This window comes from Phoenix dactylifera, chromosome 6 (assembly GCF_051530095.1).
Source record: "Phoenix dactylifera cultivar Ajwa chromosome 6, Ajwa_hap1_PhDact_Kaust_v1.1, whole genome shotgun sequence".
Taxonomy (NCBI): Eukaryota; Viridiplantae; Streptophyta; class Magnoliopsida; order Arecales; family Arecaceae; genus Phoenix; species Phoenix dactylifera.
In genome coordinates, this window is record NC_143195.1 from 26,496,351 (window position 1) to 26,507,012 (window position 10,662).

The 10,662-nt window shown below is 40.5% G+C and overlaps 1 protein-coding gene across 3 annotated transcripts; it reads right to left on the minus strand.

The window, feature by feature from the left end:
• Positions 1–5,539: 5,539 nt before the first annotated feature.
• Positions 5,540–8,392, minus strand: LOC103703618 (putative inorganic phosphate transporter 1-4). Of its 3 annotated transcripts, none has more exons than XM_039126751.3 (2): positions 8,165–8,392; positions 5,540–7,377 (listed from the first exon to the last, which is right to left on the minus strand). In XM_039126751.3, the coding sequence occupies exon 2, from the start codon at positions 7,346–7,348 to the stop codon at positions 5,738–5,740; it is 1,611 nt and encodes a 536-aa protein (XP_038982679.1). In that variant the 5' UTR covers positions 7,349–7,377; positions 8,165–8,392; the 3' UTR covers positions 5,540–5,737. The 3 variants fall into 3 exon arrangements, with proteins under 3 accessions (XP_038982679.1, XP_088579614.1, XP_038982681.1); XM_088723488.2 differs by having other exon boundaries at positions 5,540–7,374; positions 8,165–8,250; XM_039126753.3 differs by lacking the exon at positions 8,165–8,392 and adding an exon at positions 7,581–7,922.
• Positions 8,393–10,662: the final 2,270 nt, after the last annotated feature.

Consider the following 10,662-nt stretch of genomic DNA (forward strand, 5'->3'; position numbering starts at 1 on the left):
CCTGTGAGACATGTCGGCATTTGAATGAATCAAATAGAAAAATCATGTCCTCTTTTGAAGTAGGCTAGTCCTACTTGCTTTGGAGTGTTTGTGAAGGTTGTTCAACAAGCTAGATTTGCACTAATATTTCAAAGAAAATGGCAGATCGGATGTGCCAACTTTCAAAAACACATCCAAAGCTTCAAAAACATACAACTTGACCAAGTTTGCAGATGCTGTAGTTCTCCTCTAAGATAAGATTTTGGGCAGCATGTCGGTTTATATTGCTTGGGTACTCCTTGATGCTATATATCTATAAATAACGTAGATCGGGAGTTGATTCAGATGAAATCAGAAGATGGGGTTCCAATATTGATGTTCCGAATGATTTAAAACGATCTATTATCTTTAAATTATTTGAATCTAAAAAATTATGTAATTTGGAGGTTCCTAACTTATGCACCAAGTACGTAAAAATGGATATCATTTCATATTATTTTAATTATTCATTTTAGATCATTTGATATATAGATTAGGAGCTTTTAAATCATAAAATTTTATATTGTAAACAGTTTAAAGGTGGTACATCATATTTAACAATTTGGATTATTCTTAGAGAGAGGGAGGGAGAGATGAAAATATCTGATTGCATGTGAAAATGGTGAACAAAAGTCAGCAGAAAGTTAGTCCAAACGGACTGCATGAATGCCGCACAAAGCATGCCTGCTTGCCTTATTGCTCCAATAAAATAAAGGAAGCTCCTCTAATCTACCATAAAATCTTCTAGCATGACTTCAAGCTTGCTTTAATCCACCACGTAATCTAATCTTATACAATCTTACAAAGATGGAAGTGGAGGTTTAAATTGCAAGTACATAACGAACAAAAGTCAACAGAAAGATAGTTCAAACGGTCTGCATGAATGTCATGCAAAGCACGCATGCTTGCCTTATTGCACCAATAAAACAGAGGAAGCTCCTCTAAATAATTCAATATATGGTTGGTCAGATTGTGTTGCCTATTTAATAAAAACATCATATACGAATTTTGAATTTTTGATTATTTAATAAATAAATCAAGTTTGAATTGATAAATTTTTAATCTATGGTTGTTGTGCCTAGTCTAATAAAACGCATGAGAACTTTTTTTTTTAGTTCTGGCCTACCTTTGCATTAGAACTTAGTACTCATCATTTCATGTTTGTCATGGCATGCATGATGGTGACCTTCGTCACCATTATTCTCGAGAACAACAAAAAATTAATTAAATGATTAAATCCCACAAGGTTCATTTCATTGAGAGAACGAAATGAAATTAATAATGGTGACTTCTTGTCCCTTGTGCAGTTTGCCGATGGCGACTACAGACCATCATTTTATGGCTCGCTTCTTTTTCTAATAGGGTTGATCATAAATTGGGCCTTGGGCCTAAACTCTATTTATTTTTAATCAAATTTTTGATTGGGCTTATATAAAATTTAATATTTTTTTACACCCAAGCTCGAGCGGTGATCATTTTTTTAAATATTTTTTATAACTAGATAAGGAGCCATTTTTTGGGCTTTGAAATTTTGCCCCCTCTCTAGTTCTCGCTTCGATATTGATCCTTTGAAGGACTCCTATTTCTAGAAGAATTAGGAAAGGTTGGAATATTGTTGTAGCTATTGTTTGTTAGGCTTATGGCTAGACAAATTTGAGGATATTATTAAGCAATATATTGTTTGTTACATCTTCAAGAAAAGATGTTATATGGGAAGGGTTTGGATGGCCACAATCATACCAACTAAATCTAATAATCATAAGTGCCTAATGACAGAAATTTATTCGAGCCTTAATTTCCAACTTTCTTATTCATTAGAATGGCATATTAAAAAGAATAAAACTCAATCTTCTTGAACTAATCTGTAAACCCACCACTATGACGATGATGTCCACGGCGACAATAACAAGTGATATTATAACATGCGAAAAGAAATTTAATTAAATGAAACCATTATTTTTGTTACTGCTCTATGTTGTTTTTCAAAATTATCTAGTAGAAGGCAAGATTTTGCAAATATAGTTTATCCATTATAATGACTAAACTCAGCAGGCTACTATGATTGGGCAATACCATTTGCGAAGATTGGGAGTACTTAAATACAATGCTGCCTAATGCCGCGGTGGGAAATAGGATAAAATCTAATTAATTTACCCATACGTTCCAGGCTTGTAAGGCTTGTAAGGCAGGGGCCCATTATATTTTAATGGAAAGTTGTAAAGTGCTTGTGTTCATCTATTTTATTCTTCCAGCCAAGATCTAAGGTGTAAGGCAATTCTTCTATAGATTCCAAAGGTCATACATTTTTCACATAGAAACATGCATTATATATATACACACACACACACACACACATTTACAGTATAGGGGCATTTGGTAAGAGGGTAATCATCCCAAGATCAAAGGTGATGTAGGTGGAGGTAATGATATCACCATATTTGGTTGCACCATGATGATCTTACATGGCAATGATCCTAAATCGCCTCTACTTCTTAAATCACTACTCAACCCAGTAATAGGATACCTAGCCTTTTGAGGTCGGAAATCCAAGATCACTATAGTGATCTTGGGCTGAAATTTGACGACAAAAATATCCTTCAATCCAGAAAAAAATAGACATGTCAATATACTATTAATATATTATATTAGTATATATATGGCATTATGTTATATTAATATTATATATATTGTATTTATGATATATATTATTAATCATATTATTGTCATATTACTATTCAATGATAATTTTAAATTATAGTAGAAATATATTATTATACTTTATATTTATATAATAAAATTATTTAATATGTTACTTCTATTTGCCTTCTTTTCCCAATCAAAACAAATATTGGTTCAAAATAATATATTATAAGGACAAATAAAAATATTAATTCTATAATAACAATTAATATATCTTTATAGGATTAATAATTTATAGGACTAATAAATATATTATATTAATAATTAATATATTAATAAATATATTAATTTTTTATTATAATATATTTATATAATTACTAAATATATTTTTATGGAATATATTGATAGTTTTGGTATTATATGGTAAGTGATTTTGAATTTTCATGAAATACTAAATAGGTTATCCGTAAATTCTTAAGAATTTTTAATCACCAAAATATAGCATACCAAACTTGTTGATCTTAGATCATTGGGGATCAAATTATCCTGAGATAAAGATCACTAATGATCTGAGATCACCTTGGTGATTCCATTTGGGTTACAAAACACCACCTATATGTAATGTATATATATATGATAGCAGGTCACCAATACCAATGAGCCATGTTATATATATTAGAGAGATGGAGTATTAATACCAAAATAACTTAATATATATGTTGAAACTTCATTCAATTTTAAAAAATTAAGCCATTAAATTTTGTACCCAATCATCTATTAATCCATCCACCTCCTACTAATTATTCCATATGAGACTAAACCTCACATGTGATTCTTAGCAGTATATGGAGTCAATGGTCCTATCTTTTACCAGTTGCTCAACTAGGGAGCTTAGGCTTTGTGAAATGTCTCCAGATTTGTCTTGTAACTTATAAGAAGAAGAAGATGATGATGATGATGAGCGGCATTGAGTGCAAGCTGGCCAGATTGCTTCATATCCACATGGACTAGAATTCAGAGAGCTGCAGGTCTCCAAGTTTAATCAAATACAGCTTGTATATATACATGAATGAGGTGGGTTCCAATGCAAATATTTGAGCAGAACTTGGTTGCAATTAGGCGATCTCCAGTGCCACAGCCTTACCCATGTACACCAGGCTGAACTTCCAAAGCAACCATACTAGTAGGGTGTAGAGATGTCCGGCTTTTGCAAGGGTGATGTCAGGCTCACCATCAGCCTAGCTTGTGCTCTACGGAACATACTAGTCTTAAGCTCAGCTCTAGCTGAAACCAGATTGCCCATACAATTCAAGCTCACAAACCACTGACCTAGGGCATTACATGTGACCCAAGTTCGGAACATATATCTGGATTGGGCTAAGAAGATCATGTGGTGGAGCAGCACAAGTGCTTTCCAAGTCTCCAGGCCAGACTTCAGTCTTCAGGTATCGATTATTTAAGAGCCCGGACTTAGGTAAGGACTTCATGTGGTCGAGCAGCCAACGTGCTTTCCAAGGAAGGAGCCCTTTATGTGCATCTGGACTGGTCTTAGTATTCGGGACCCCACAACCTCTGATTGCATGAATGAAAGGGAAAAGAATCCAGTTCCACTACAGTGGTAGAGCACAACAAAAGGATGGCTCTCCGTTCCCTAGTTTGCTGAAAGAAGAATCTCGCATCTGAAGGTTAAATATTGGGAAAGCCGGGAATTTCTAGCTGTAATCCTTCTTTATGGGCAAATTATATTCTGCAACGTGACGGTGCGGAACGAGCATATAATGAATAGAGTCTATAAAAATGAGACAATTCTGATTGATGCATGGTGATGCGGTGTAGAGTATAATTTCTTTTCTCTTTGAGGGTAGCATCGGAGTTGCCGTATGCTTTCTCCAATGACAAATATTTTGGCCTATACCTGGCCCATATGGTATCCGCAAGATGTTCACCAGATTTCTCCAGCCTTTTGATGCACCTTAAAATGAAATTTAAGAAATAAAAACACAAATTAAAATGAGGAAATAAGTCAATTACGAGAAAACAAGGGGAAGAAAATGTTTGCTTCTACCTGATTGCCGAGATTTTGATTGCAATAGTAACAGTTGCCCTGTCTCGGTGGGGACTTCTACATGACAGCTAGCCTAAACCCTCTTCTTTAAAGTACCTGACACAAGCTGCTGTAGCATTGAATAGTAGCGCTGTATCGACATTTCCGAAGTCTATCCTGACCCACCAATGGCTCCCAACTTCACTAATCTGTACAAAGGGCCAAATAGTCTAGAGGAACGCACAGCTCTCTCCGACACCTCAATAAATCGCTAACAAAGTTTGTAGTAATCAGCTGATTAATGTGTAAGTACTATCATATTATTTGATTTACAAAACAATGCTTCAAAAACGCTGACCAAAGGCTCTGGCCAACACCTCTGCCAAGGAGTTCTTCCCTGGTTTTCTGGTAACCAAGGGAGCAGAAGCAGCAAACAACATACGCTAATTCCACGAAGTGCCAAGCCAACCAGGGAACCAACATGTGGCGAGTATTGTGCAACATAAAAATCAAAACTTTAATTTGAGAATCACATGCCATAGTTTCAGAGTGAAGACATAAGGGCTCCAATTCTTCTAACTTGCAGCATCTCGTTCACCAGACAATTCAGCTCCGTCTATATAATTAATTCTTTTTTGAATCAGAAATCAGGTTTCTAAAGCAATGCTTCAGTAAATCCTTTATCTGGATACATAAGCATATAAAAAGAAAAATACTGTATGGACTTCCGCCACGGCTTATCCCCTCGAGGTCAGCAAAGTCAAGTCTAGTGGGCGCTATTTTGCCAGGCAACCAAGAGGAGAAACATGGCAAGCATGCAACATCTAGAACCAGGTATTGATGACGATCTCATCACTCTTTTTTCTCCAAAATGAGATGGACTAGACAACAAATATCAACAAAAATAGTTTACATATAGCGAGAACTGTGAATAAGCATTCTAGATGACTTTTTTTTTTTTTTGTCCTATAAAAACTATCTGATAATTCTTAGACACAGAGTTGCATGCAGCTAAATCATGCCCTCAAAGTAAATCTAAACAGGGACAGTCCTGTGGTAATTAGCTGTTTCGGCAATCTGATCTTCTTCATCTTGATTTTCCCCGGACATCTCTTCCAAAGATTTTCCCTTGGCCTCCGGCACCAAGAAGGTAAAGAAGAAGCCCAAGAGGCAGCAGCCTGCCAGCAGGAATAGCGAGTTCCTGACGCCAATGCCGGCCGGGTAGCCGGGATCGGCCTTGGCCTTGTCCTGGTTCTGCGCCGCATACAGGAAACCGAACGCCCCGACGATGGCGCCCGCCTTCCCTGCGGCCGAGGAGATCCCGTGGCACGTCGACCGCAGCCTCGCCGGGAAGATCTCGGCGGGCACGATGAAGGTGGTGCTGTTGGGCCCGAAATTGGCGAAGAAGAAGGTGAACGCATACATGACGATGAAGCCGATGTGGTTGCCCTTGGTAGTCCAGTGGTGGTAGGGGATGGCGAGGCCGAGCATGAAGACGGTCATCATAAAGAAGCCCATGAGCTGGATCTTGAACCGGCCGATGATGTCGATGAACGCGACGGTGAACCAGTAGCCGGGGACGGCGCCGCAGAGGACGATCAGGGTCTGGGCGCGGGCAATCTTGAAGACTTCCTCGAGGGCGTTCATGGTGGCGGCTTTGGGGATCCAGCCGACGGCGCTGAAGATGTCCTTCTGGAAGAGGTTTTGGCTGTAGAAGGCGATGTCGAGGAGGAACCAGGTGGTGGCGGTGCCGAGGAGGTGCACGCCGTGGCGGCGGGCGAATTCCTTCGAGAAGATGCCGAAGTTGCCGGCCGCGTTCTTGGTGAACTGCTCCACCTTCTCCTGCTCCTCGACGATCTCGACCTGGAGCACCTTCGACATGTCGGAGGCAGCCTGCTTGGCGTTCCTAGCAATGAGCGCGGTGTACCGGGCGGTCTCCGGCATCTTCATCCGCCAGTAGTAGGTGAGCACCGCCGGGAGGGCGCCGATCATGAGAATTATCCGCCAGACGTAATCGGCCTGGGGGACGGTGGAGGCGACCTGGTCGACGTCGTATGGCGGCGCCTTGAAGCGGGCCTTGAAGGCGGCGGAGATGATGATGGCGACGATTCCGCCGGAAAGGTTGCCGAAACCCTGCATAGCGAAGACGGCGGCGATGAAGGCTCCGCGGGTGCGCTTGTTGGCGTACTCGGACATGATGGTGGCGGAGAGCGGGTAGTCACCGCCGATGCCGAAGCCAAGCCAGAAGCGGAAGAAGCAGAGGGTGGCAATAACGCCCTTGGCGGTGTGGCCGAAAGAGAGGCCGGAGGCGATGGAGCAGATCACCATGAGCATGAGGGTGACGCCGTAGACCTTCTTCCGGCCCATCTTGTCGCCGAGCCACCCGAAGAAGAGCTGGCCGGAGAGCGTACCGCAGAAGGCCACGCCGTTGACGGCGGCCGCCACGTTCGGCGGGAGCGAGCCGGGGGTGCTGGAGCCATCGTAGTAGTAAATCCGGCCGAGGAGCTTGGTCACCAAGGAGATGCAGAAGAGGTCGTAGGCGTCGGTGAAGAAGCCCATGCCGGCAATAACGATGGCCGTGAAGTGGTACCACTGTGTCTTGGCAACATCTAGTGCGTTCAGCACCTGGAGCTGGTCTCTAGCCATCTTCCTCCTCTCTTGTTCTTCTTCTTCTTCTTCACAAAAGAGTGTTGCAATTGATATCAGATATCAGAAAAGAGACGAAGGCTTAGATAGACAAGGTTAAAACCATGGACGCAATTATAAATATAATATTATAACTTGTCCATTTAATCCAGAGAACATGTGACTAACAGTCGGTGAGACTCGAAAGAGGAGCCAAGAGAAGGAGACAAAGGGGACAAAAGAGTAGACGAACCATAAAGAAGGCAGTAAAAGACTCCAGATATGCCTCCCCAAGGTGAATCCAGAAACGCAAGTTGTGAGATATGTTTATTTTGGCTGTTTATTTGTGGATCCTAAGAAGAAGGGATTGGGTGAAGGAAGAGAAAGATATGGAGGAACTATTAAAGTGAAATTATAGAGATAAAAGAGATTAGTATAGTTCCGAGACCACAGGAACTAGATGGGAAAAAGGACTCTGATAAGATATATCAACTCGAAAAAGATAAAGAAACGAAAGAGAACGCCACCTCTTCAAACTCAAAACATCCCACAAACCATTCATGATGGATGAAAACAGCTATACTAATTACTAGCTAGGTAGTCAAGTATGAAACCATATATTTATGTCGTTATTATGTCTAAGTTAGATATAAAAATTTATGAAGAAATTGCCCATCTCTATAAAATTCGGGAAAGAATTTTTTTATTTTTATGCCAAACTATTTGATAAATTCAATTTAACAAGCATGAACACATCACAGATGGGGGGAAAATCGTCCAATCTAAAAGAACACGGCAGGGGAGAGGGAGAGAGAGAGAGAGAGAGAGATCACAAACCTCTTCCCGGAGAAGAAGACTGATGCGTCGAGAGAAGGGAAGATGGAACGAGGAGCCCCGGGGTCAGGAGGGCGGTATTTAACGGTGTGCGAATGAGGCGAGCGTAACGGCATCCGCCCGGGGCATATCCCTTGCAAGTACCCACGGTCAACGGTTCTATACGCCGTGATCACGCGGGAGTGGGCCCACGCGGGGAGCCAACCACCCCTCCCTATTCTTCCCTCGCCCCTTCCCACTCTCCGCGAAGTTTATGTACGTTTGTTTCGTGATAATTTGTGATGGTGGGGTCGGAAGCGATGGAGAATACCACCATTGCAAGCTGCCGACGCAAAATCCCCAAAATATTCTCCTCTTCAAAAAATTAGTTTGGCAAAAATATTCTAACTTTCATAAAAGAATAATATGCGGAGGTAGACGCAAGTTGAAATGCACAGCTTGCTAATGGAGAAATAAATAAACTATTTATCTAAATAGTATGAAGCCCTTTAAACTTTGTGCAGGTTATTTCTCAATAGTATCTGATGAGTGATGTAGCACCCATAAGGGTTGCTTAAAGACAATTTTTTTATTTTATTCATATCATGCCCACGTAAAATTATATAATCTAGAAACTCTATAACTTTTTTTTTCTTAATTTGATATTTTTCTCAAATATTTTTTGAGAAATTACCTGCGTATTCTAACACATGCCTACAGTACAACACCAAGCCATTGATAAGATGCTCATGTGCCTAAAGTACAGCAATGCTACAAATTTAGCTTTGGCAAATTATTAAAATTTTCATGATACTATCCATTGTTGCTTCTAAAATTCGAGCCGAAGTATTGAGATCAGTAAAGTTACCGATGTGAACTGGTAAGATCGAATACACTCCAATCTGCCAAACTGGGCAGATGGACGGTGTGCTGGTGATGATTGATTGAACTCGGGTTGAGATTCACTTGGTGATCTCTAACCGACTTGAAACTAGAAAAGGAAGTCCTCTTGTCGGAGGTTGCTCGACGGAAAACCCTCCGACACTTAAGTCAGTCAGATTCTAGAAAAATGGTGGAAGAGAGAGAGTCAAAGTTTTTTGAGAAAGAAAGAGTGGAGAGGACAGAACTTACCTAAAGGTCCCCTATTCATCCCCTTTTATAGAGGGTGCTCGGCATCATTGCCCAGATTGGCTAGACGTGCTTTAACTACTTGGCGACGGGTGCTAGGTCACACGTGGGTAGGAATTAACTATTCTGATCGTGCTGTAACGGACAACCAATCGTAATGGGTCATAACTGCCACTAAGGTCGTAGCCACGTTCTTGATGGGCATTAACTATTTCTAAACAGACTTTAATGAAAGATATGTAGCTTTTTTTCATTGCTCGACTGGACCAGAATGGCACTTCGGGTAGCACCGAGACTTCGAACAAAACTGAGGTCGGGTACTTTGGCCTATACCATAGTCAAGTGGACCTATACAGAGATCAGTTTTAGCATTCTGTGACTTAAGAATTTGTGGAACTTCAAACTCTAAAAAGGCAAAGAAGATATTTTTTATCATTTGTAAGTACTTCACCATTGAAGGACCCTGTGCTTCTTATTCTCCTCAAATTTAACCAACAACAAGATGAGAATCGCTAAGGCCTTTAAATGTTGCACCCCGAGCTCTTTGGCAAGTTTGAGACCGACGATGAGGGTTTCGTACTTAACTTCATTATTTAAAGTTGTGAAATCAAGCCGCAAACCATATTCTATGACCAATTCATTCGAGCTGGTCATGATCAGCTCAGCTCCACTTCCACCTGAGCTAGTAAATCCATCCATATGAAGAATCTAGAACACCTCGGGTGTATTCTCCTTTTGTTCATCCTCGGGAATGGCACACTCCACAAAAAATCAGCTCGATAGCCCATTTTGCTGGTAGTGATCGAATTTTCTAAGCTCGATAGCCCATTTTGCTAATCATCATGAAATTTTTGGCTTCTACAAAATTTGCTTCATTGATCAATTAATTTGAATAGTGATTGAGTGGGCTTAAAAGTATTGACACGGTCTCCAAAATAAAATAATGAGAGCGTAGGCTATCTTCTCCAGCCTCATACACCTTATCTCAGCACCTAAAAGGGTTTTACTAATATAATAGATCGGCTTTTGAATTCCTTCTTCTCAGATTAGCACCATGCTCATGGCCAATAGAGAGACTACCAAATACAAATAAAGCATCTCTCTTGACTTCGCTTGGTGAGAAGAGATGGTGAGCCGAGATATTCTTTAAGTTGATGGAAAGCAATCTGACACTCTCGGTCCATTGAAAGTTTCTCATTTGCATCACTGTTTTAAAAAAATAAAGGCATCTTTCGACTGATCTTAATACAAGTCTACTGAGGATAATTATCGGATCTACCAAATGTTGTGCCTCCTTTATTGTCTTCGATGGTGAGATCTCTCGTACAACTTGGATCTTCTTAGGGTTCAACTCAATCTCTCACTATAACACCATGGAGCCCAAAAAAAAATTT